Below are 27756 nucleotides of genomic sequence, written 5' to 3' on the forward strand. Positions count from 1 at the left end.
GTGACTGACTGACGGGGGGGGCGGGGTCTCCGTGACGGACGGCCCGGGACGGAATCTGGACCAATAGGGCGTGGTCCTGCAGTAGTGGGCGGGGCCGTTGGCAAAGGGCGTGGCCCACGTGACCGACGGTCAGGGGGCGGGGGCACACGGCGGGGGAGGGCGCGGCCTCGGTGACGGACGGCCAGGGACGGAGTTTGGACCAATAGGGCGGGGTCCTGCCATAGTGGGCGGGGCCATCGTCAAAGGGAGGGCCCACGTGACTAACAACTGAACGGCGGGGCCTGGCCGGAGCAAAGGGCGGGACGCACGTGACCTCCAGGGAGGGGAGGGACATGCGGCCATAGGTGGGGTCCGTGTGACTGACAGCCAGTGAGCGGGGCTGCACCAATGGGCGTGGCCCGTGTGACTGACGTCGAGGTGGGCGGGGCCTGGTACAAGGGACGGAAAGGGGTGGGGGGGTCCCTTGTTTGAGTGACAGCGAGAAGGCGGGGTCTAATGAGTAGGGAAAGCTTGGGATTGGCTTGAGAGGGAGAGGGTGGGGTCAGTGCCATAGAAAGGGCGGGGCTTGAAGTGATGGACAGAGAGGGCGGGGCCTCCCAATGGACAGGGAGGAGACACTTGTCCATGGGATCCCACCAAGGACCAGCAGGACATGATGTCCCGCACCGTCACCGACATCACCTCGGGGGATCTCCCCTCCCACGGTTACCAACATGTGGTCCCACAAATAACTAAATGTAACTGCACTGTGTAATGAATTGACCTGTACCTCGGTACAAGTGACAATAATAAGCCAACACCAATACCTGCTTCTATCTCCTCCCCAAGATCCACACGATGGACTGCCCCGGCAGACCTACTGTCTCCACATGCTCTTGCCCCATGGAGCTCGTATCCTCGTACCGGGACACTATCCTGTCCCCCCGATCCAATCCCTTCCCACCTACGTCCGTGACACATCACACGCTCTCCAGCTCTTCCATAGCTTTAAGTTCTCCGGCACGCACAACCTCATCTTCACCACGGCCATCCAGTCCCTGTATACCTCCATTCCCCATCATGATGGCCTCACTGCCCTCCGCTTCTTTCTTGACCAGAGACAGAACCAGTTCCCTTCCACTAACACTCTCCTCCGCCTGGCTGAACGTCCTCACTGTAAACAACTTCACCTTTGATTCCTCTCACTTTCTACAGACCAAAGGCTAGCTATGGGCACTCTCATGGGCCCCAGCTATGCCTGCCTCTTCATTGGCTACCTTGAACAGTCTCTGTTCCAAGCCTACGCCAGCCCCATTCCTCAACTCTTTCTCCGCTATCTCGACGATTGCATCGGTGCCACCTCTTGTACCCACGCGGAACTCGACAGTTTCATAAATTTCCCCACAAATTTTCACCCTGCTCTTCAATTCACTTGGACTGTCTCTGACACCTCTCTCTCCTTCCTCGATCTTTCCATCTCCATCTCAAGGGATTCCTTATCCACTGACATCTTCTACAAACCCACTGACGCCCACAGCTACCTCGATTACAGCTCCCCCCACCTTGTCTCTTGCAAGGACGTGATCCCTTTTTCTCAATTTCTCCGCATCTGTTCCCTCGCACCCATATCTCTGCCATTTCCCGCACCTCTGCTCTCACCCCCACCCCTCCCAGATCCAACAGGGATAGGGTCCCCCTTGTACTCACATTTCATCCCACCAGCCTACGTATCCAACACATCATTCTCCGCCACATCCACCATCCCCAATGGGGCTCCGCTACCAAGCATATCTTCCCCTCCCCATCCCTTTCTGCCCTTCACAGGGACTGCTCTCTCTGCAAATCCCTAGTGCACTCCTCCCCCACCCCCCCATCCATCCTGCTTCCACCCTGGGAACTTTCCACTGCCCCCGCCATAGGTGCAACACCTGCCCCTACACCACCTCCATCACCTCCATCCAGGGACTCAAACATCCTTTCAGGTGAGACAGAGATTCACCTGCACCTCCCTTAATATCCTCTACTGCATTCGGTGCTCCAGGTGTGGCCTCCTCTACATTGGTGAGACCAAACGCAGACTAGGTGACCGTTTCGCAGAACACCTGCGCTCTGTCCGTAACCGCGATCTGCATCTCCCCGTTGCCAGTCACTTCAACTCCCCCTCCCACACTATCCCAGATATGTCGGTCCTCAGCCTCCTCCACTGCCGGGAGAATTCCAAGTGCAAACTGGAGGAACAGCACCTCATTTTCTGTCTTGGAACCTTGCAGCCTAACGGCATGATTTCTCCCACTTTAGGTAATCCCCAAACCCCTTCCCCTCCCCCCCACCACACCCCCCTCAACCGCGCCTCTTCTTTTCTTCCCTTTCCTAGCCTATCTTTTTTTTCTAACTCCTTTTTGTTTCTCTCCTTACCTTTGACCCATCCCCCGGTGGATCTGCTCTCCCCTCCTCCCCCACACCTGCCCATCACTATCTCTTACCTGCATCTACCTATCACCACCCTGTGCCCACCCCACCTCCCCTCTTTTGTCCACCTATCACTGCTCTGCTTTTCCCTCCTATATATTGGGCTTCCCCTTTTCCTATCTTCAGTCCTGAAGAAGGGTCCTGACCCGAAACGTTGCCTGCCTGCTTTTCTCCACGGATGCTGCCTGGCCTGCTGAGTTCCTCCAGCATCATCGTATTTTTCATCAGGTAAGAGGTGGGGCTTGGGATCTGGAGGGGTGGTCCCTAGAGTCGGCAGTGTTTGAAGTGATGGATATGGAAAGGTTTGCAGGGCGGGGCCTGGGGCAGTGGGTATGGTCTGCGTGGAGAGGCAGGGCCCGGGACAGGGGCAGGGCTAGGAGAACAATGTTATCAATGGCCCAACGATTGTGGGTTGAGAAGACGGAAGTGTTGTAGCAAATGCAGGGCCACCTCTCCCCGCCAGAAGGGCACTCCTTAAAACTAAATAATTGCTCAATAAAGCTCTGCCTGTCCCATTGCGAAATGTGTGGAATAAACAGGACCCAACCCTCACCTCTTTGTCTGGCAGATCAATAGCCTTATCGGTGTTATTTCCTGCTCTCCAGTGTTTGCTGCTGATTCCCACTCTGCATTCATAGAGTCATAGAGGTCCCCATTGGATCCCCTCCAAATCTCTTACCCTTTACCCTAAATTTTATGCCCTCTAATTTTATCTAACTCTGTTGTCTATCCGATCTTATACCGCTCATAATTTCAAATACCTCATTCGTGTCCCTCCTCTGAACCTCCTCTACTTCAGGGAGAACAGACCCAGTCTCTCTTCATAACTAAACTGCTCCACCCAGATAGCAACCTGCTGAGTCTCCTATGCACCCTCTCCAGTGCTATCACATACTTCCCTTTATGATCAGTTCTGCATGTGGTACTCTAGGTGAAGTCTACCCAATGTTTTATAAAGTTGGACCATAACCTCCCTGCTCTTGTGTTCAATGCCCCAACTAATGAAGATCATGTTATCTACCTGGAGGTCAATGACCAGTGGTGTTCTGCAGGGATCTGTTCTGGGATCCCTGCTCTTTGTGATTTTTATAAATGACTTTGATGAGGATGTGGAAGGGTGGGTTTGCTGATGATACAAAGGTTGGTGGTGTTGTGGATAGTGTAGAAGGTTGCTCTAGATTACAACAGGATATTGATAGTGTGCAGACCTGGGCTGAGAAGTAGCAGTTGAAGTTCAACCCGGAGAAGTGTGAAGTGATACACTTTGGGAAATTGAATTTAAAGGCAGAATACAAAGTTAATGGCAGAACTCTTAGCAATGTGGAGGAACAGAGGGATTTTGGGGTCCACGTCCATAGATCCCTCAAGGTTGTCACGCAGGTCGATAGGGTTGTTAAGAAGGTGTGTGGTGTGTTGGCCTTCATTAGTTGGGGTATTGAGTTCAAGAGCTGCGAGGTGATGTTGCAGCTCTATAGAACTCTGGTCAGACCACACTTAGAGTATTGTGTTCAGTTCTGGTCGCCTCATTATAGGAAGGATATGGAAGCTTTAGAGAAGGTGCAGAGGAGATTTACCAGGATACTGCCTGGATTGGAGAGCATGTCTTATGAGGACAGGTTGAGCGAGCTAGGGCTTTTCTCTTTGGTGAGAAGGATGATGAGACGTGACTTGATAGAGGTGTACAAGATGATAAGAGGCATAGATCGAGTGGACAGTCAGAGACTTTTTCCCAGTGCGACAATGGCTAACACGAGGGGACATAATCTTAAGGTGATTGGAGGAAGATATAAGGGGGATGTCAGGGGTAAGTTTTTTACACGGAGAATGGTGGGTGCGTGGAACGCACTGCTGGCAGAGGTTATGGGGGCAGATACATTAGGGACATTTAAGAGACTCTTAGACACATGAATGATAGAGAAATAGGAGGCTATGTGGGAGAGAAGGGTTAGATAGATCTTAGAGCAGGATAAAATGTCGGCACAACATTGTGGGCTGAAGGGCCTGTACTGTGCTGTAATGTTCTATCTTCTACGTTCTACCTGCACTGCCACCTTCAAGAATCTTTGGACCTGCACACCAAGGTTCCTCTGTTCCTCAATACTTACCAGGACTTCCATTCTTGATACAGTATATGTCCTGGCCTCATTAGTGCTCCAAAATGTATTATCAGCATTAAACTCCATCTGCCATTTCTTCACCCATTTCACCAACACATTGATATCACCCTTCTACCTAAGACTACCCTTCACATGGTCAACCCTACCACCAATCTTTGTGTCATCTGCCTCTTCTCACTCCCACTCTCCCTCTCCACCAGAATACAAGAAGATAGGAGCAGGAGTAGTCCACCAGGTCCCTTAAACCTGCCTACAAGGATAGAGTTCCAGTTATCCTTGCCTTCCATCCTCCAACATATCTAACACAAAGCCATCGCTACCTAATTGCAGGAGACGCTACACCTGCCCTTTTACCCCTTCCCTTCCTGTAGTTCAGGACCCCAAACATTTCCTCCAGGTAGAACAGCCATTCATTTGTACCTCTTCTAGAGTTTAGCACATTGCCTTGTGTGACAACTATATGGTCTCCTCTGTGTTAGAAAAATCAAACACAGATTGTGTGACCGCTGCGGGGCACCTCCACTTGGTCCACAACGGTGATCCGAGTTTCCATTGCCTGCCACTTTAATTATCCATCTCATTCCCACACTCTGTATTGGCTTTGGCACTTATGTTGTTCACTCTAAACCCTGATCACTACAGGATAGCAATACTATATCCACTTTGATCACTTTGCACTAAAATGGACCTTTTTTTAGTTCTAATTGTGTCCTTTCTTGTAAACATTGTGTATAATTCATATTTTACTTGTGAATGTTGCTTATCTGATGCTCTGTGCCTGTGATGCTGCTGCAAGTAAGTTTTTCATTGCACCTGTGCACACATGGACTTGTGCAGATGTCAATGAACTTGACTTTGACTCTTTCCTTGTGTTCACCCAGGAATAGACTTTTGTTCTGTCTCCCACTGTATCCCCATCATTTTCTGTTTTTATTTCAGATTTCCACACACTTCACACTTGACACGTTTCTGAACAGTGTGAATAAACTGATTTTACACCTATGTCCCAAAGCACCAATGAAGTGCCTCTTAAATGACATCAATGTTAAAATGAAGGAAAGATCCCATGTGGGTGGCACAGTAGTGTACCAGTTAGCATAACGCTATTACAGCGTCAGTGACTCGGGTTCAGTTCCGCCACTGTCTGTAAAGAGTTTGTACGTTCTCCCCGTGTCTGCGTGGGTTTCCTCCGGGTGCTCTGGTTTCCTCCCACATTCCAAAGATGTACGGGTTAGGAAGTTGTGGGCATGCTATGTTGGCGCCAGAAGCGTGGCGACACTTGCGGGCTGCCCCCAGAACACTCTACGCAAAAGATGCATTTCACTGTGTGTTTTGATGTACGTGACTAATAATTAAATATTAATATTAAAAAAAGTTAACTGGAACACAGCAAACTCCCAGTAATAAAGATTTGATTTATATGTAACTCACTTGATTTAAATCTAACTCACTTGATTTAACCAAAGTATCACCGACAGTGCAGCAACCCCTTGGTGCTGCACTCAAAGCTCAGTCTCAAGTCTCTCGAGTGGGAGTTTAAGCAAAGACCTTCAGACTTAGAGGTGAGAGAGCGCTTTCCACTAGACCACAGAGTGATGAGACAACACGCAAACTCAGATCTTCTTCCTTCATCCACAACGGCAATTTGAATGTGCAGGAACGTAAGAAGCTGCAGAGAGTAGTGGACTCTGCCCAATACATCACGGGCACATCCCTCCCCACCATCGGGAGTATCTACAGGAGACGCTGCGTCAAGAAGGCAACATCCATCATCAAAGATCCCCACCATCCGGGCCGTGCCACCTTCTCACAGCTCCCATCGGGCAGGAGGTACAGAAGCCTGAAATCCCACACCACCAGGTTCAGGAACACCTACTTCCCTTCAACCATTCGGTTCTTGAACCAACCTGCACAACCCTAATCACTACCTCAGTATAGCAACACCGGGACCACTTTGCACTACAATGGACTTTGTTTTTGTTCTAATTGTGTTCTTTCTTCTATATTTTATGTTTAATTCATGATTTTAGAGTCATTGAGTCATACAGCACAGAAACAGTGCCTTTGGCCCAACTGGTCCATGCCGACCAAGATGCCCCATCCAAGCTGGTCCCATTTGCCAGCATTTGGCCCATAACCTTTTAGAGTATCCAATCCATGTACCTGTCCAACTGTCTTTTAAAAGTTGTTTTTAATTTTCTTGTGAATATTATGTCTCAAATGCTATGTGTCCGTGATGCTGCTGCAAATCAGTTTTTCATTGCACCTGTGCACACACGGACTTGTGCAGATGACAATAAGCTCGACTTTGACTTTGACCCCACTCAAAGGAGATGAAATGAAAGAAGACTGAAATAATATCAGAATATTGGGGAAATAAACCATGGCCTTTGCTGTAATAAAAACAAAATGCAGGAAAGATTCAACAAGTCAGTCATCATCTGTGGAGAGAGGACAGAGTTAATGTTTTAGACCAATGACTTTCTGAGTTTGGAAAATTTGGAAAATTTTATAAACTTGAAATTTTATAAAATTTTATAAAATTCATAAACTTGCAGAGAAGGGGAGGGTAGAGAGAACAAAGAGACTGGACTCAGAATCATACAGCATGGAAGCAGGCAGGAGGTACAGAAGCCTGAAGTCCCCACACCACCAGGTTCAGGAACAGCTACTTCAACCATTCGGTTCTTGAACCAACCGACACAACCCTAATCACTACCTCAGTACAGCAACACTATGACCACTTTGCACTTCAATAGGCTTTGGTTTTCTTTGTTTTAATTGTGTTCTTTCTTGTATAATTTTTGTTTAATTTATATCTTTCTTGTGAATGTTGTGTCTTTAATGCTCTGTGCCCCTCATCCTATCAGGTCTGCACTGATCAAGCACCTGTTTACACTAATCTGACACTAATCCCATTTCTCCCCACATTGTGTGACAGGGTGGAGGTCAAGAGGAGACAGATAAACATTGGTGTTGACAAGGAGAGGGTGCTAAAGACTTCTTGATAGCGGAGGTATAACGGAGGACGGAAGGGAGAAAAAAAATAACTTGCTGGAACTGAAATGAAAGTCAATGCCTGATTGGGAAACACACAAAGTAGAGGAACGGCACCTTGTATTCCCCCTGGGTAGTCAACAACCCAATGGCCTGAACATTGAATTCTCCACTTTCAGGTCACCTGCTCCCCCCTCTGTTCCTTCTCTCTCCTCCTGATCTACCCAGTTCCTCCTACACCCACCCCAGCCCCCCATCACCCTGTCTCTTTCCCCTCCTCCACCCACATGATGCACTGGACTGTGTCCACAACTCTCTGCAGTTTCTTGTGGCCAAGGGCAGAGCAGTTGTCGTACCAAGCTGTGATGCATCCAGATAGGATGCTTTCTATGGTGCATCGATAAAAATTGTTAAGTGTCGACGGGGACATGCCACATTTCTTTAGCCTCCTGAGGAAGTGGAGGCACTGGTGAGCGTTCTTGGCTGTTCCCATGAGAAGCAAAGGAAGACAAACAAATCCAGAGTTTGGTAGATAACGAGAAAGATACAGAGGAGGAAAAGAAGCAGAAGGCTGCAGATCGCAAGTGTTGAGTTGTAAACATCAGTGATGACTGGGCTGAACACAGGATAATCAGAGGGGAAGTGAAAGCTAGGTAAGAGGCAAAGATAATGCAAGAGAAAAGATTAGCTGGCAGCATAAATGGAAATCTAGTAATACTTTGTTGGATTATAAATAACAGAAGATAGCACAAGGAGGAGTGGGGTCCATTCAGGACAAAAATGGGGCATTAATGCTGAGGGCAATATTAGGTACTAAATGAGAACTTTGCATCTGTCTTCACCAGGAAAGAGGGTGTTTCCACTGTAATAGTGAAGGAGATAATTGAGATTTTAACTAGATACGTTAAAGTTTGATAGCACTGATAAATTAGAAAGTTAAATGGGTAAGCCTCTGGGATCAGATGGGATGCATCCTGGGATTCTGAAGGAGGTATGGGAAGATATCGTGGGGGCACTGACCATAATCTTTCAGTGTTGTTTGGATCGAGTGGTGGTGTCAGGGGACTGAAGACTGGCGAATGTTACTCCCTTGTTCAACAACAAGCATAACAATAAGCCCAGCAACTACAGGTCAGTCAGTTTAACCCCAGTGGTAGGAAGATATTTAGAAAAATTGATTTGGGCGGGTTAGAAAGCACCAGGAGGAAGACAGTGTAATTAATGCAAGCCAGCATGCATGCTGAGGGAATATCATGTTTAACCAATTTAATAGAATCACTTGATGAGGTAACAGATAGAGCTGATGAGGGTAATGCAGTGGATGTGGTGTACATGGACTTTCAGAAGGTTTTGGATGAACTGTCGCACAACAGGCTGTCAGTAAAGTTGAAGTGCACAGCACGGACAAAGTTGCTGAAGTAACAGGGAACAGAGTGTTGTGGTGAGCGTTTTTTAGGAAGATGAATTGTGCCATTCAGTTTCCTGTTTCATCTAATTTGCTAATTTAGACACTGGTGTGCAAGCTACAATTTCAACATTTGCGGATGACGCAGAACTTGGCAGTATTGACCTGCAAGGAGGACGGTGTTTGCAGCTGGATATAAGCGGGCTGGTGGAGTACACAGACAAACGGTGCATGAACTTAATGCGTTGAAGCGTGAGCTGGTGCATTTCAGTGGGAAGACTGAGAGGCGATGTAAGCTAAAGGATGCAGAAGTGTGGAAATCAACAGGCTGGAGGCTGGGTCAGGGTACAACTCCTCCAAAAGTTTAATGACCCACACAATCATTTTCAAGGCTTAAAGTTCACCCCCATGTCTCTATAGGTTGAAGGCTGGTATGTTACAAACACGTGGGCACATACGTGCTCACGCACACCTGCACACACATGCTCACACACACCATTACACCTTAACAGAAAGGGTGGTATCTATGTGGAATCAGCTGCCAGAAGAAGTGGGTGAGGCAGGTACAATAACAACTTTTAGAAGACAGTTGGACAGGTACATGGATAGGAAAGGTTTAGAAGGTTATGGGCCAAACACTGGCAAATGGGACTAGCTTGGATGGGGCATCTTGGTCAGCATGGACCAGTTGGGCCGTTTCCATGCTGTATGACTCTATGAATCTATGATATGCACACACACGGGTGCACATGCACACACACACGCAGGTGCATGCACACACACGCACGTACACACACACGTATGCACACATACATACACACACATGCAGGTACACGCACACACACGTATGCACTTGCACGCGCGCACGCGCACCCACACACACACACACACACACACACACACACACACACACACACACACACACACACACACACACACAATGGGCAGTTTCAGGCAAAAATCTTTGCTTAAAATCCTTGACTCAATCAGGATGGCCACACCTTCCAGTGGTCCATGGATGGTTTTGTTCAATGGACGGATGTGATGTTCTCAAACCATCTCACAGTGTGGTCACTGCTGCTACAAGGGGTTCTCTAGAAAGTTAGCGTGACGCTATTACAGCGCCAGTGATCGGGGTTCGATTCCCGTCGCTGTCTGTAAGGAGTTTGTATGTTCTCCCCGTGTCTGCGTGGGTTTCCTCTGGGTGCTCCAGTTTCCTCCCACATTCTAAAGACGCACGGGTAGGTTAATATGGGCTTAAAATGGGCGGCGCGGATTCATTGGGCCAGAGGGCCTGTTACCATGCTATAAATAAAATTTAAAAAATTTAAAAAAAAGTTAGATGAGAGAATGGAACATTCATTGGATAAGGTCACAGGATCTCACGTCCTGATTTCTTGACTGGTGTTCCCAGCCGGCTGCTCTGCACTGGGAGTTTCTGAACTGAAGTGATTATGTCTCCTGTGGGTTTTAATGTGTTGATACTACAACATTGAAAAAAAAGCCAGTGAGTTACAGCAATAATCAATGCAGAAAAAATTACAGGAAGTGCTACATTTTAAGGTATTTATTTATCATTTTCAAAGCCAGTGTTCATGCAATAAAGATATTACAGCACTTTACAACAGTTTAAACAAGGTACTCATCAACTTGTTAATCATCATCAACAGGAAGGCCAACAGTAGATTTGATAGAGATACTTAAAATTGTGAGGGGTTTACAAAACATGAATAAAGAGAAACAATTTCCATTGGCTTTTAGTTGGGGATATATTTCAAAAACCGCAGATGAGGTCATGGTAGGAAAGTAGTTTGTGAATTTAAGCTGAGCAAGTGAATGTGAACATCACATGGTGGTTCACTTAAATAGCACAGAACTTCAGTGGGATCTGTGCACAGCAGAAGCCTTGTTAACACAGGACATTCAGACCATGGGCTGACTCTTAAAGAAATCCTCAAACTAACATATTTGACAGAGGCAGCCTATTAATGTTTAGACGTTGTTAACACACACCATACAAAAAGTTTATAGCTTTGGGCTAGGGTCGGATGAAGAGGCTATAAGGTCATTGCAACATTCTCTCAGTCTTTCAATTCAGCATGCAAGGCTTAATTTGCTATTTCATATCTTGTTAATGGCTAGTTGAAATGTGATTGGAAACAAACTTAATCCCTTCCCCCAATCTCCACCCAAAAAAAAAGCCATCTTGTTACACTGATGCATTGGTATGTTAAAACATTTCAAAGTCCTGGTCAGTGTATAAGCTGCTTATTGACAGTTCAAAGCCAAAACATTGCAAGCTTCTGAGCATTGAAAGCACTGCCAAACTCTAGCAACAAACTACAACCGCATTCTGATTGAGAAGAGAGACAAACAGTTGACGACAAACGTCATGGTGACCATCACTCTTTTTGGGGTAAAACATTCTTTGAGCCCACATATAAGTCAATGATGCTCAGTGGCATGCCCTGCAGCATGAGCTCACGAAATTGGAAGCCACCTGTACGATAAGAAACAAGGGATCAGTTTTCCGAAAGACCTGGTGTGCACATGGCAAGTTGTTTAATCAGAAATTGTTCAACAAGATCAGATGGTGCAGCAAAAGTAATTCAGGCACCAATTCCACTTTACAGAAGAGTTTACAACCATTTGGCTCCCCACTTACACAGCACTTCTTCCTGAAAATATTTAAAACTTTTTACAATTACTTAAAAAACAAACATATAGCAAAATAGTTTTCAACTGAACCTGTGTAATATCTTAATTTTCTGACACAAATTTTTTTCCATTAGTCTTCATGGTTACTTCAAAGTGATATTCAGATTTAATTAAAACCTACTGATGGGCAAGTTCAACAGAGCTGTCAACTTGTCCCTAAATTCACCATGATTCAAGCTGAAGCTGATGATCAGATTTTAACTGTGATGATTGCAGCTTTAGAAGTTATAAATTGGTTTAGAATTTGTACCAGAAAGTTAACATCAGTTGGCATCTTTTGTAAGAGCTGGGGCTGCAAAGTGCTTTGGAGCCAAAGCTGTAAATCTGCACACTGTTGCTGTAATGTAGGAAACAAGGCATTGATGAAGGGGTTGGGTGCAATACTTCTACATTTGCTGAAAATGAAAGGGTAGGTGGAACAGTATGTTGTGAAGAGCATGGAAAGGGGATAGATTAAGTGAGTGGGCAAAATGTAATAAATGGAGTGTAAAGAAGTGAAAAGTGAAGTTATCTACTTTGGTTGGAAGAATAAAAACACAAGTGAATTTTAAATGGTGCGAGACCATTAAATGTTGGGGTTCAGAGCGCTCTGGATGTCCAAGTAGGAGAAACACAAGGTTAACTTGCAATAAGCGGCACATGAGATGTTGGCCTTTTGACACAGCTGCATTGGAGAGAGCAGATATGGAGAACTTGGTGTAGTTTTGATCTCCTTGTTTAAGGAAGGACATGCTTGACTGAGGGGTGATGCAGAGTATGTGAGTAAATTGATAACTGGATGAGGGAGGTGTCCTATGAGGAAAGATTTGTTTTATCCCTATTTTTCAAGGCGTTGGCATTGCTGACGAGGCCAGCATTTATCGTCCATCCCTAATTTTCTTGAGAAGGTTGTGGTGAACCACGTTCTTAAACTGCCACAGTTCTTTGGGTGAAGGTGCTCTCACAGTACTGTTGAGGAGGGAGTTCCAGCATTTAAACTTAGTGACGATGAAGGAATGGTGATATATGTCTAAGTCAGGATGGTGCGTGACTTGGACGGGAATCTGGAGGTGGTGGTCTTCCCCTGCACCTGCTGTCTTTGTCCATATTGCTGGTAGAGATAGCAGGTCTGGAAGATACTGTTGGCAACTAGCATAGGTTGGTTATAGGTAACTGCAGTGCAGTTAGTAGACGGTACAAACTGCAGCAGAGGGGAAGGGGGTGAATGCTTAAGGTGGCGATCAGGTGGGCTGCTTTCTCCATGGTGGTATTGAGAGCTATAAGAGCTGTACTCATCCAGGTAAGTGGAGAGACCATCTATAAGGAACTCCTGACTTGTGCCTTATTGGTGGTAGAAAGGCTTTGGGAGTCAGGAAGTGAATCCAGGATACCCAGTCCCTGATCCACACAGTATATATGTGGTTGGTCCACTTGTGTTTCTTATCAAATAGTGACCCCCAGGATATTGATGGTGGGGGACTTGGCAATGATGATGCCATTGAATGTCAAGGATAAGTGGATGAACTCTCTCTTGTTGGAGATGGTCATTGCCTGCCACTTACGTGTTGCAGTGTTACTTGCAACATCAGCTCATACTAAAGGGTATCCAGGTCCTTCAACATGGGAATGGACTGTTTCATCTGCTGAAGAGTTGCAGCTTGAATTGAATATTGTGCCATCATCAGCCAATATCCTCACTTCTGACCAGATTATGTGAAGGTCGTTGATTCTCCTCCGCCATCAGATTTCTGAACAGTCAATGAACACTACCTCGTTATTCCTCTTTTGCACTATTCATTTCTTTTTTGGGTAACAGTAATTTTTATGTCTTGCACTGCACTGTTGCTGCAAAACAACAAATTTCATGACATATGTCAGTGATGATAAACCTGATTCTGATTCTGATTCTGATTCTGAAAACACCAACAGAAATAAAGGGGTTGAAACTTCATTCTGCGATCGTCAATGTATGCGTATTCAACATTTTTCACCACCAATTCCAAGTAGTTAATGGGCCCAAATCTATGGCAACATTCACACAGCTGTTGGTGCTGCAAGGTTGAAGGCTATTTTGATTGGTCCATTTAATGGACCGTGAGTTAAGATGAATGATTCCTCAATAGGCTGGGTGGAGGTGGGGCAGGGTTGTGTACTGGCACCATGGAATCTGGCTGATGTTGTTAAATACACTAGAGAGGCCTGCAGAACTGAATCAGAAACAGACTGACAGGAAAGAACAATGAGGAAATCATGTACTGGTGTGGGAGGAGGGGCAGAACCGAGGAAGGAAGGCAAAGAACTTACATATATATATATATATATATATATATATATATATATATATATATATATATATATATATATATATATACATCAGCCTTTTAACCACAGGACACCCCAAATACTTTACAGCCAATGACGTCTCTGTAGTATGTTCAGTGTTGTGAGGTTGTTTTAGTGAGTGAGGATTAAACATTGGCTGGGATAGTGGGAAGGACCCTCCTGTTCTTAGAAAGGTGCATCCACCTGAGAGTCTGGCACCTCTCAATGAAAGACTATGAGACCTCCAATGGTGCAGAACCGCCCTTGTCCTGCACTCTGGTGCGCTGCCTCAAGAAGGCAACATCTATCATCAAAGATCCCCACCATCCGGGCCATGCCATCTTCTCGCAGCTACCATCGGGCAGGAGGTGCAGAAGCCTGAAGTCCCCACACCACCAGGTTCAGGAACAGCTACTTCCCTTCAACCATTTGGTTCTTGAACCAACCGGCACAACCCTAATCACTACAGTTTAGCAACACTGTGACCACTTTGCACTAAAATGGACTTTGTTTTTTTATTGTTCTAACTTGTGTTCCTCCTTGTAAAAATTGTGTACAATTTATGTTTAATTTACGTTTTTCTTGTGAATGCTGCTTATCTGATGCTCTGTGCCTGTGATGCTGCTGCAAGTAAGATTTTCATTGCACCTGTGCACACGTGGACTTGTGCAGATGACAATGAACTTGACTTTGAAATTTGACTTGTTCAAATGAAGGGAAAGTGTGCAGAATACACAAGATTTATAACAATATATAGGGGTAGAAGTAAGGAAAAACAGCACCCAATCCACTGAACAATGAGTATTGAACAACCGTTATCAAAAAGTTTACCAGCTTACCAAGATCAGACAAGCCTCCAAATCCAACTTCTGCCACCTGCACCAAAACAGGTTCCGTATAGTTTCCATGATGTTCCGATTGGAAATAGTTAAAGTGCTGGAGGTTGCCATTAGTTTCAAATCGATGTTAAAATGGTGATGCAGATGATGATATTACCACATCATCTGGTTCCATCAGCAGATACCTCATTATTTGTGACAATGAAGGGCAGGCCACACACAATACTACAATGCAGTGAAACCAATTCCCCTCTCAAGTGCAAGGCTTCAAGTGCTAAATGTGCCAAATTGAGTGCCACCATGGAAGGGGACTGGGATATACTCGGGGGAAGGGGTTGGCTGTGTCTGCCCATGGGGTGTACACCTACCACAGTCCTTGTGTAATTACTGGGGCTCAAAGCAGAGATGTACTGACGTGAAATTTGCTCTGCAAAGCTGCTCAGGGTGATTTCACATGCCACTTGGACAGGTCCATGGATAGGAAAGGTTTAGAGGGATGTGGGCCAAACATGGGCAAATGGGACTAGTTTAGATGAGAATCTTGGTCGGCACGGACCAGTTGGGCCGAAGGGCCTGTTTCTGTGCTGTATGACTCTATGACTTGACCTACTCATGGTCAGGCAAGAAAGTCTATTAACGACTTGAAGCTTCAAAATAAGGTCACCGTTGAAATAATATTAAAGGATGCCAATCAAATATTTCACAAAACCTTGCATTTCTCTTAATCAAAGTGAATGGGTGAGGCCAATCAGCCCCTCAAGCCTGCTTGGGCATTCAACAAGGTCACTGCCTTTGCCTCAGAACCCTAAAGCATTCAGCCAATAAAAATCTCTCTCAGTTTTGAAATTCTATTATCTAAAACACAGGACACAGAACAGGACAGCACAGGAACAGGCCCTTCGGCCCACTATGTCTGTGCCGAGCACGACGCCAAATTAAACTAATCCCTTCTGCCTGCTCACCACCCAGATCCCTCCATTCCCTGCTGTTTTTTTGGGGAGGAGCGTGGGGACAAACTTCCTGACCATTCCTGAACACCTTGGCTGTCTTTAAGGTTTTGATCCCTTGTTCTAGACCAGTTCAGAGCATATACCCTCTGTCTATGCTTTAAGATCTTTTAATCACTGTAAAACCTTCAATTAGATCTACCATATCAGACTCGTACAACATTTAAGAAGGATTAAGGCAAACACCTGACTGAACAGGACATCAAGGCTCTGGACCAAGGGCTGACAAATGGGATTAGTGTAGATGGTTGGCATGGACATGATGGGCCAAAGGGCCTGTTTCTTGCTGTATGGCTCTACGACTGTATATTCAAGGGAGTTCAAATCCTGACCTCATAATCATAGTCAGAGGATTGCACAGGAGTTAGAGTTTGACTCCTACAGGAGGGCCACTTGAAGTATTATTTCTGTGCGTATGTGTGCGTACATAATCTGCTTCACGATTAACATGGACTCGAGGACCCTTGCTCCTGCTGACCCCACCTTTGCACACTCCTGGTCCCAGGCTCATTCTGGTTAACGTGCATTCACCTCTCCAAACACCCACTTCCAGAATCGGAGACACTTACTCCTGAGGGAGTGTAAGCTGAGCTTTACACAATGGTGAGCTAGTCATAGAATTGTGCTATGGCACAGAGGACACTTGTCCACGTTGACTCTCTGTACAAGAAACCGGTCAGTCCAAGTGCCCTGTTCTTTTGAACATGGCCCTGCTAATCAGTTTCCCATACATGCCTGTCCAATTCCTCTTTGAAAGCCCTGATTGACTATTTCCACCACCCTCACAGACAACGAGTTCCTGATTTTCACTCTTCTGCCTAAACAAAGGCTTTCCTCACATTCTCACCTGCCTTTTGCTCATCACCTTAACACCATCTCCTCCTTGTCCTTGAACCATGGGAAGAGCTGCTCTTTATAAACTCTGTGTATGTCAACCCGTGGGTAACTAAGGTTAATGAACATTTTATTAGTCTTTTCATTTGCTGCATTCTTCCCCATTATTTGGAGGTACAAGCCCAACTCTCGTACGACACTGCCAACTGGAATTGGTCCGGAACAGGCAGACATCAATTTGGGTTAAAGAGCAACAAAATTTACATTTTCTGGAGGATTTTGAAAGGGCAGAGGTAGCCAAGATAGATTAAAAGGCTCTGATTCAGTCTCCATGACGTTTTAGCACTTTCCACCCTCTGCTGTAAAATCAAGAGGAAAATCAGGCCTCATAACACAAATGAGGTAATGACATAAGCTTCATATGCTTTGGTTCATATGAAAGCTTACCTGGAGGAACATATATAAATCACAAATCCTTACTGCGCAACTAAGGAGAGAAAGAGACACACTGTGAAACTTCAGCAAAGTAAAGTCAGAACACACAATGATGGAGACAACAGTTTGTTGTTCCACTGGTAAACATGGCATCAGTCATGAGGCAGAATCAACCAAAGCAAACTGCAAGCAGGAGCAACAAGGAGAAAGGGTCACTGCCGGTGAAAGAGATGCAGTAAGGTGAGATGTTAAGGGTTTAAACAGAGTTCCTAGCTTAAAGCATGTAATCATAATCAAAAGAAGCATGGATGTTTGTCAAAGAGCCGATGATGATTAGTAAGGGTCTAAACCTTTGGAGAGATGCAGTTGGTGGGTAAACACTGTGGAAGTGCTGAAACTATCTCCAGAGGGTTGATCTTCTGGATGGACCCTTTGGAGATACCCCATCGACAGACTCAAAATATTACGGCACAAATCCAGACCGTTTGACCCAACAGTCTGTGAAGTGTTCCCACTCGACACAAGCCTCTCCCACCACCTCTCTCCATCTGTCTCACCCACTGACAGCCCCTACCTATCGCTGCAGTCCTCTCTTCTACACCAATGATAAGTAAAACCTTTTGGAAACATTAAAATTTTATTTCCCACTTTGATAAGTAATTAAGTTAACCCACCATCTGCAGCACAAGGAACAGAGGGCCGTCCATCCCATTGAGACTTTGTATCCTTCCATAATATCTGGAAATCACACTCGACCTCTAACCGTGATCTGGCCTTGAACGTAATTCCAAATTGTGATCTTCCCTTACCGCAACCAAGCTGTCAACTCAAAGACAGACCTTTATTCATGTCATAAACCTTGCAATTTTGGGATCCACAGCTTAGGAGTCTGATGGCAAGAGTTCAATAAAGACTGTACAGGTTACAGGTTGAAATGAACTTGCGAAATATGGGTGTTAGTTGCATCTAATTCCCCAAATTGACTTATTTGCTTTATAATTGGAAATTGTTCTCCAGACTGCAGCTACCTAATGCGATAGGGACTATTGTGCAAACCTGTCTGACTTTTAGAGAAGGAAACCTATCGCCCTCACCCAGCCTGACTCCAGACCTACAGGAAGTTCATTCATTAATTGTCCTTTCCCAACAATGCTGTTATCCCAAGACGACGTCACGCTTGTCACAGCTCCATAGACTCTGATCAACAAGACCATCGCTGACACCAATGTGCAAACTCACATGTGCGTGTTTCGTACGTGATTTGATTATGGACTTGGGGTGTACAAGGTAACTTTCATAAAGTCCTTTGCTCCCAGGGAACTTTAGTCCTGCTTCTGTTCCAAAGGGTTTAGCACAGACACGCAAATGGTTGTTAGAGTTCATTAGGACTCAGTTTATCTGGGAAGCAGATCAGAAACTGGAAACCATAAGGACAGTTCATTGCAATATCACTTGTCATTCCTCTTGTGCACAGCTTTATTTAACTGAGTGCTAACGGATTCAACCAACACAGTGATGTATTCAACTCCAATAGAGTGCTGCCCCGCATGCATTCTGGTGCATGCAGTACAGTGTGACGATGCAGACATCTAACATGTGCGATGATCCATGCTATAACCATCCAAGGCTTCACCACATCGGTAACCGTTTATAAGGCACCAGCTTACCGTTTTCAAAAAAAAACACACACATCACACCAAGAAAAGCAAATCAGATCACAGTGTGACAACATAACACCGAACGGTGGGGCAGTGATGCTGGCAATAAAAGAAAGTAACCTTGCATAAACTTTCATCAGCAATATTTCATTTTGTCTTCTATGTTATCCAGAACAATGTCAATCTATGGAACAAAGAGGGGGAAAGAGGCTTCCTATCCAGTGGACTGGATGATGGGGCCAGATACCAAGCACTAGGGTCCCCACTGCCACCACAAAAGATGGGCATGACTTTCCAGACTGGAATTATACATTCTAAAGAGAGATTCCGTTATCCGACAAGTTTAAAAACAATTAACTCTTCAAATGTACAAATAAAATGATTGTCACAGCAACTGAAAATCTCTGTTGAGAAAAGCGAGGATTTAGGGCAAGCGTTTATTCTGAGGGATGTCACTGAGCACAGGGTGTGGGCTGGACAGATCTTGTAAACGATAGAGAGCGGTGTATAAAACAAGGGTAGCGAATAACAAGTGTCGCTGCCGAGTTTAAACGAGAGCAGGGTCAGGAAGTGCCGGCCTGGAGCACAAATTACCCGAGTCTTAGGTGAATATAAGATGACATATTGGTTTGGTAAATATTCCACATGCACAAGAATAAAATAAGACTCTAAAGAGACGCCCTCAAAAACCCATCGACCTGTTGGAAGTACAACTTGTGATAATACTGCCCAGCCAGCCTAGATCTTCCAGCCATTTAAATATGGAATACCCTTCCCTTGCAGGCTTGCCTACTCCTGTAACTGATGATATTGGTGGGGACCCTTTGTATAACATTTAAAACACAGTGAAATATCCATACTACTTCTCCATACAATGTACACGAGGGCTAATGCTCAAACACCCACCATCACAAGCAAAGCTTCGCCACAACTTCCTGCTCCTGTACTCGTGTCTCTACTTATAAAGCCCTGGATTGTGTATGCTTTTTTGAGCACTTTTTCAAGCTGCCTTGTCATTTTCGATGATCGATACACAAATACCCCAGATCTCTCTTCCTGTACCCTCTGGTTTATGTTGCCTTTCCTTGCTTTCATATGTTTTGGTTAAGGTTCACCTGCCTCGTGTTCCCCCACTCCATCAGTTGTCCACACCCTCCTGAAGTCTATTTCTGTTCTCCTTGCAGTTCAGTGCACTTCTGAAGCCATCCTGTGCCTTGTGCTCATGCTACCTCTCTCTCAAACCCTCATGCAATTTTTTTCTTCTTTCTGCCGCTGCATTTCCTTGCCAAGTTGGTGGTGAACCACCTCGTAAAGACACTGGACCTCTTTACTGGGCCCCTCCGCCAAATTACCGTTCTTGACACACAATAGAAACTCTGTGCTCTGGTGCAACCCAAGTTCCAAGTCCGCTGACAAAATTTTCACATTTCCAACACCACAATCTCACAAAAATACCAACAGCTGCCCTCGAAACATTCATTACCTGCCTGCTTCTTCATGACACCCACGCCTCACCTCTGTGTGGCCTGCTTTTAACCCTCTAGAGAGAATATGTGGTTAGAATTATTTTAGCTCCTACACCGAAACATCCAGTGACAGTCAGGATTGATACACTGGCATGCCGATACCATGACAACTTATTTTGTTGGAGCATTGAAGATAAAAGCCCACGTAGCACAGACAAGGGTGTTTGGGGACATTAAAGGGGAGTCCACCTCTGTTCTCCTTGGAGGGGATTATCTGGATTAGGGGTCTAGATCCTCAGCAACCATGTTCCCTTCACAAAGAACATAGAACAGTACAGCACAGAACAGGCCCTTTGGCCCACAATGTTGTGCTGACATAGCTAATCCCTCCGACCTACAGAACGCCCAGATCCCTCCATTTTCCTCTCATTCATGTACCTATCCAAGCCCCTCTTAAAAGCTCCCAATGAATTTGCCTCCACCACCCCAGCAGGCAACACATTCCAGGCATCCACCACTCTCTCAGTAAAAAACGTCCCCCTCACGTCTGTTCTGAACCTACCACCTCTCACCTTAAATGTATGCCCTCTGGTATTGGATCGCTCAAAAATGGGAAAAAGATATTGCCTGTCCGCCCTATCTATGCCCCTCATAATTTTATACAGCTCCAACAGATCACCCCTTAGCCTCCGCCGTTCCAGAGAAAAGAGCCCAAGTTTGTCCAGCCTGATAGCACATGCCCTCTAATCCAGGCAGCATCCTAGTAAACCTGATCTGCACCCTCTCTAAAGCCTCGACATCCTTCCTATAGTGAGGTGACCAGAATTGCACGCAATACTCTAAATGCGGCCTAACCAGAGTTCTATAGAGATGCATCATACCTTCTTGACTCCTGTACTCAATACCTCAATTGGTACACCTACCCAATCCTCCTGTCTCACCCAATCTCAACTCTTAACATACAACTCAGAAAGGTGAAGATGAAATGCTGAAATCAGTGAACATCACTGTTCCAGGGAGCTCACCTTTGACTTCCATTTTACACTCCACTTCATCCTCCCCGAGGGCATTTATCGCTTTACAAGTATACAGGCCACCATCGTATGGGCTAGGTTTGCGGATCTCCAGGGTACAGACGCCCTGGTTGGAGAACATCCGATATCGAGGGTTGTTTTCGATGATTATTCGATTCTTCATCCAGGTTATTTTAGGCTAAATGGAATGAAAACAGTACAGAGTGTGAAGAATAAGCAGGAGCATCCATTGACAACAGCGCAGTGGGTAGAGTCGCTGCCTCACAGCGCCAGAGACACGGGTTCAATCCTGACCTCCGGCGCTGTCTGTGTGGAGTCTGCACGTTCTCCCTGTGACTGTGTGGGTTTTCTCCGGGTGTTCTGGTTTCCTCCCACATCTCAAAGATCTGCAGGTTGGTAGGCTAAATGGTAGCTGCGAATTTCCCTTAGTGTGTAGGTGAGGGGTAGAACCTTGGGGTTGGGGGGGGGGTGTTGTTGGGAAAGTGGGGAGAATAAAATGGGATCAGTGTAGGATTAGTGTAAATGGGTGGTTGATGGTCGGCATGGACTCGATTGGCTGAAGGGCCTGTTTCCCTGTATGTCTCGATAACTCTCTGTAACTCTATATCACAGGGCCTAACTCCTGTCATGTGGTCAATGCAACAGCCAATCAGATAGAGGAAAGAGGTGGAGCACACCTTCACTTGTTCCAGAAACTTTCCCAGCCTTCGAGTGTCCCACCCTTAGGGTTTTGATCTGAAAAGTCGACAGTGCCTTTCCTCCCACAGAGCCGCTGAGTTCTTCCAGCAGACTGTCTGTACAATTCTATGATCTATGTTCTATGTCACTACTGCAATGCAGGAAAGTGCTGCAGCTAATTTGTGCACAGCAGGATCCCAGACATTGCAACATGACACTGACCAGATAGTGGTGTTGGTTTGGGGGAATGGGTGCATGACCCGGACACTGGGGATCTGGTGCCCAACTCCCAGGGAGATCAGAAACAGCAGAAAACTTATCCGTAACTCACTGGCTCCTGAAAGTGAAGGATACGTTTGCAGACTCACGGAACAGGCAGGGAATAGAGGGATATAGACCAGATGAAGGCAGATGGGATTAGTTAGATGGGCATCATAGGCTGAAGATATGATGGGCTGAAGGGCCATGCTGTACAATTCTATGGAGATACAAGAGACTGCAGATGCTGGAATCTGGAGCAACACACAATCTGCTGGAGGAACTCAGCTGGTCGAGCAGTGTCTGTGGTGGGAAAGGAATTGTCAATGTTTTGATCCAAAACGTCGACAGTGCCTTTCCTCCCACAGGCCCGCTGAGTTCTTCCAGCAGACTGTCTGTACAATTCTATGATCTATGATCTATGTTCCATATGGGTCTTTGTTGTTGGAGAAGCATTCAATGATAATCAGAGCTAAGGTACATGAAGATAGAGGGCCATGGTACTAAAGACTTTGGATGTCAGGACCAGAGGGTGATAGTACCTTAGGGTTGCCTCTCACACTGCAGTTCAGCGTTGCATTATATCCAGACACCGCGACTGTGTCGATAAGAGGGTGAGTAAACTTTGGCATCTCTTTAAAGTCAAAGTCATCGTACTGAGGAGACTTTAGCGTCAGACCTACAACAGATGACAAGAGTTAGAATATTCACCCACTGGACTTTGAATTAAAGATCAGCGACGTCATGTAGTGAAACGGCCCAGCATGCTTTGCAGGGTGCTTGTGAAAGACAATTCAACACTGTGCATGCGAGAGGGAATTGTTCACAGGAGGAATCGAACTGATGGGATTGGTCTGAGAGCCAGCAGTGACTTGATGGGCCAAGCGACCACCTTCTATGCTGTAAGGAAGTATAGTGACGTGAATCACATGAGGGATATCATACTGTGACCAAGAGCTTGTGCTAAAAAGTTAGATTTCAAGGAGTGCCTTAGAAATTGTAGGATTGTTACAGTAGGGAAGGAAACTAATTAACCCTTCAAGCCTTGGAGGTGAGAAAGGTGGAGAGGTTTGTTGAGAGAATTGTGGAGATTTAGGCCAAAAACATGGGATGAAACTCAGGGATGATCAAAAGGTCAAACTGGAAGGAACATGGAGATGTGGGAGAGACTGCTGGAGGTTATGGAGGTGGTGGTGATGGGAAGTAAGAAAACCAACATCACACCATCTCAGCTTAGAAAGGTGGTGGTAAATGAGACATGGTACCAGTTACAATGGATTATACAGAGTGGGAAGCCAAACTGGAGAGCTCGGACTATCCAATCTTATGACCCAGCAACACCTTGGTGAGCTGTGTCTTCTGCCTCCAACTGCGAGAAACATTACTGAGACCAGACACTGGGGGCATAGCTGAAACAAAACTATGTAAAGTTAACTATAGCAATTTTGCCAAGCCATTATAACATAACCCAACACCAACCCACACCATGACAGCCAAGTGCTGATGATTTTAAAACCTTGAACTTAAAACTAGTGTATCTGAAATGAGGACGACAGCCTTTTATGATGTGGTGGTACTGGGTTTGCACTGCTGTCTTGGAATGAGTGGTGTCTGGTTCACCGGAATAATGTTGGTGGTGAAGGGATTAAATTGTGAGGACAGGTTGCCTAAGTATGGCCTAAATCCTAAAAGTAAAATACCACAGGGAGAGAGGGAGAGAGAGAGAGAGAGAGAGAGAGAGAGAAGGTGGGGAGAGAGGGGGAGGAGGGGGAGGGAGAGGGGGGAGAGGGAGGAGAGAGATGGGGAGGGGAGAGAGGGAGGAGAGAGGAGAGAGAGGGAGGAGAGAGGGGAGAGAGAGAATCAAAGCCTCAGGTTCATGACCTGAAGTGGGAAATGAAGCGAGTGTTAGGTTGCAAAGGGGAGGAAGGCCACTGGAGACTGAATGACACAACTGCTAGTGGAGCTGGCTGCGAGAGGGTGGGAAGGCTGGTGAACAACCAAAGCTGTTTCTGTCTGGGCAAAGCAGAATTGAGAGAAGAATGGGAAGCAAGAAAGGAGAAAGAAAGGGTTTTAGAGAATCGGATTCTGATTCATTTAAAGCAATAAATAAACTTTGTAAGGGGTTACAATAAATCTCTGATAGGGAGGATCCCAAACAAAGAGGCATCACTTGTAAAAGAGCATTTTATTGCCAACACTGCCTTAACCATTAAGCTAGCAGTGGGCAGGGCTTCTAACTCAACAACTGACTGTTGTGCAGCAAAGTTGATTTCTCAGTGGAAGCAGGGAACACACAAACCACAGCAATCTCTCCCAGTAAAACAGGAGTTTCTCCAGTAAAATGCCATAAGTGGAGATGGAAGCATATAGATTATGTGCATAAAATCAATTTCAGTGAGCTTTGGCAGTTGATCACCAAGCTTGGTTGATAAAGTAATTACTTAATCATTTGAACATTGTCACTATGTGTGGTTGAAAATGAGAAGAGGGTTAGTTCAGAGGAAAAAATCAGAGAGCAGGAACCCCCACTCCCTGTAAAGGTTCTGGGTGCTGGTGGTCAGCTGGAGCTTTTACCATAAGATGGACTCTTGACCTCACAATCTACCTTATTGTCTGCCTGCACTGCGCTTTCTCTGTAACTGTAACACCTTATTCTGCATTCTGTCATTGTTTTCCCTTGTACTGCCTCGATGCACTGATGTGATGAAATGATCTGTATGGAAGGCAGGCAAAACAAAGTTTTTCACTGTACCTCCGTACATGTGACAATAATAAACCAATTTACCAATTTGCTTTCAGGACTGAGGCTGATGGTTTGTTGTTGGATGCAGTAGAGAAGAAAGCTGGGTAAATGGATTTAAAGCACAGATCAGCTATGATCTGTTGAATTGTAGGACAGCCAAGTGATGTCGAGTGGGCTCTCCCCATTCCCATATTATTTCTGAGGTTGAATTTTATTAATCTCAGTGGCAGGACACTGTAGACATAGAACAGATGAGTGTTGAAAATGGGAACTCTAAATGACTGATAGATAACTTTGAATATCCAACAAAGAGCTTTGTTATTAGTATTTGCCATTATAAGGTGTTGGTCAGATCACATCTGGAATACTGTGAGCAATTTTGGGCCTTGTATCTAAGGAAGGATGTGCTGGTCCTGGAGAGGGTCCAGAGGAGCTTCACAAGGATGATCCCGGGAATGAAAGGCTTAATATATGAGGAGCATTTAATGTCTCTGGGCCTGTACTTGCTGGAGTTCGGAAAGATGAGGGGGGATCTCATTGAAACCTACCAGATACTGAAAGGCCTGGATAGACCGGACGTGGAGAGGATCATCAGTGGGAAAGTCCAGGATCTGAGGACACAGCCTCAGAATAAAGGGATATCCCTTTAGAACTGAGATGAGGAGGAATTTCTTCAACTAGAGGGTGGTGGATCTGTGAAATTCATTGCCACAGACGGCTGTGGAGGCCAAGTCATTGGGTGTATTTAAGGCAGAGATTGATAGGTTCTTGATCGGTAAGGGGGTTAAGGGTTACAGAGAGAAGGCAGGAGAATGGGGTTGGAAAAAAAATCAGCCAGAATTGAATGGCAGAGCAAAATTGATGAGCCGAATGGTCTTGTAATGGGGGAAGGTTTTGCCAGTGGGGATCCTCTCTAGATGGGAGTGTAGTTCAGAGGGGAGAGGCAAATCTTCACGTGCAGAGCAACCCTTCAAAGATTCAGTGAAGGAATCTGTGTGCGGGAGAATGCGAACAGACCCTGCTTCAGGATCATGGCGCAGTTCTTCGTTACTGTTGCCTCATCGCTCAGCCCACACATATTCTCGGCAAAGACTCTGAAGTAGTACTCATTTCCCACGATGAGGTCGGGTATGAAGCAGTTGGTTCTGTGGTAGTGCTCGACCACTGTGTACCAGTCCTGTAGAGAGAAGGTAACAGTCACCATTTCATCATGTTGCTGCCAGCTTTGTTCTTCTGGTTTATCACTGCAGCAACTATTAGACTGTGGCAGCAGGGGAAGCTCTGAATATAAGGTTAACATTAACACCAGTGGCCTTGAATCACTGAACACACAGCACAGAAGGAAACTATTCATCAAGACTCTACTTGCTCTTTGAATGCAATCCAATTCTCCTCCCCCATCCCATGGATATTTCTTAGTTCTAGGAAATAGGAAATAGAACTAGGAATCTGAACTAAAACGAGGAATCCTAGTTCTCTTTCCTAGTTTCACTCTGTAAGTTCTCATTGAATAAAATGTTGACACAACATTGTGGGCTGAAGGGTCTGTACTGTGCTGTAATGTTCTATGTTCTATGAATCTACATCCACTGCCCTATCAGGCTACATGTCCCAGATCACACCAACTCATAGCGCTAAGAAATCTGCTTAATTCCTTTGGAATTTCTGCCAAACATTTTATCTGCACTCTTTGATTAACAACCCTCTGGTCAACAGAGGTGTTTCTTTTTACTTAATATACAAAACCCTTCATGAAAATCAAATCAGGGTAGGACTTTCACATTAAAAAGTAGGGCCCTGGGAGTGGCGTAGAACAGAGGGACCCAGGAGTACAAGTAGATTGTTCCCCGAAAGTGGAGTCACAGGTAGACGAGGTGATGAAGAAGGGTCTTAACATGTTGGCCTTCATCACTCAGGGTACTTGAGTACAGAAATTGGGAGGTTATGTTACAGGACACTGGTGAGGCTGCACTTGGAGTATTGTGTTCAATTTTGGTCACCCTGCTATAGGAAAGATGTTATTAAACTGGAAAGAGTTCAGAAACAATTTACCAGGACTCGAGGGACTGAATTATAGGGAGAGGTCGGACAAGCTAGGAGCGTAGGAGACTGAGTGCTGATCTTACAGAGGTGATGGGCATAAATAGGGAAGCTGTGGGCACGCTATATTGGTGCCGGAAGTGTGGCGACATTTGCGGGCTGCCCCCAGAACACTCTACACAAAAAAGATGCATTTCACTGTGTGTTTCGATGTACATGTGACTAATAAAGATATCTTACCTTATCTTTTTCCCAGGGCTGGGGAATCAGGAACTAGAAAGCATAGGTTTAAGGTCAGAGGGGGAAGATTTAATAAGAACCTGAGGGGCAATTTTGTTTACACAGATGGTGGTGCATTTCTGGAACGAGCTGCCAGAGGAAGTGGTTGAGACAGGTACATTAACAAGATTTAAAAGACAGTTGGATGGGTACATGGATAGGCAGGGTTTAGAGGGATATGGGCCAAACATGGGCAAATGGGACTAGCTCAGATGGGCATTTGGTCGACATGGATGAGTTGGGCTGAATGGCCTGTTTCTGTGCTGTATGACTAAGATACCTCTAATAAAAGCTCCTCTTAAACTTCTCTGCTCCAAGGAGAACATCCCCAATCCCTCCACAGCACAGAACTGCCTCAACCCTGGGCCCAAATGGGCAAATCTCATTGAGTTTTTATAGAGCCAAGGATGTTGTTATCCATAACTCATCAGTAACAGTAACAGTGGATCTTCCCTGAACTTCAGGTGTGGCATTTACATACTGTGTGTTTGGGAGTGAG

General features: G+C 45.6%; 1 protein-coding gene across 1 annotated transcript in view; it reads right to left on the reverse strand.

The window, feature by feature from the left end:
* Positions 1–11369: 11369 nt before the first annotated feature.
* Positions 11370–27756, reverse strand: part of mybpc1 (myosin binding protein C1) — a 77262-nt gene continuing 60875 nt past the window's right edge. Inside the window, exons 24-27 of the mRNA XM_052029789.1 lie at positions 25956–26115; positions 22738–22874; positions 21251–21437; positions 11370–11467 (exon numbers count right to left, since the gene is read on the reverse strand). Of these exons, the coding sequence (XP_051885749.1) occupies positions 11370–11467; positions 21251–21437; positions 22738–22874; positions 25956–26115 (582 nt within the window). The remainder of the gene's footprint in view (positions 11468–21250; positions 21438–22737; positions 22875–25955; positions 26116–27756) is intronic.

The sequence above is a fragment of the Pristis pectinata genome, chromosome 15 (genome assembly GCF_009764475.1).
Source record: "Pristis pectinata isolate sPriPec2 chromosome 15, sPriPec2.1.pri, whole genome shotgun sequence".
In the NCBI taxonomy this organism is placed as follows: Eukaryota; Metazoa; Chordata; class Chondrichthyes; order Rhinopristiformes; family Pristidae; genus Pristis; species Pristis pectinata.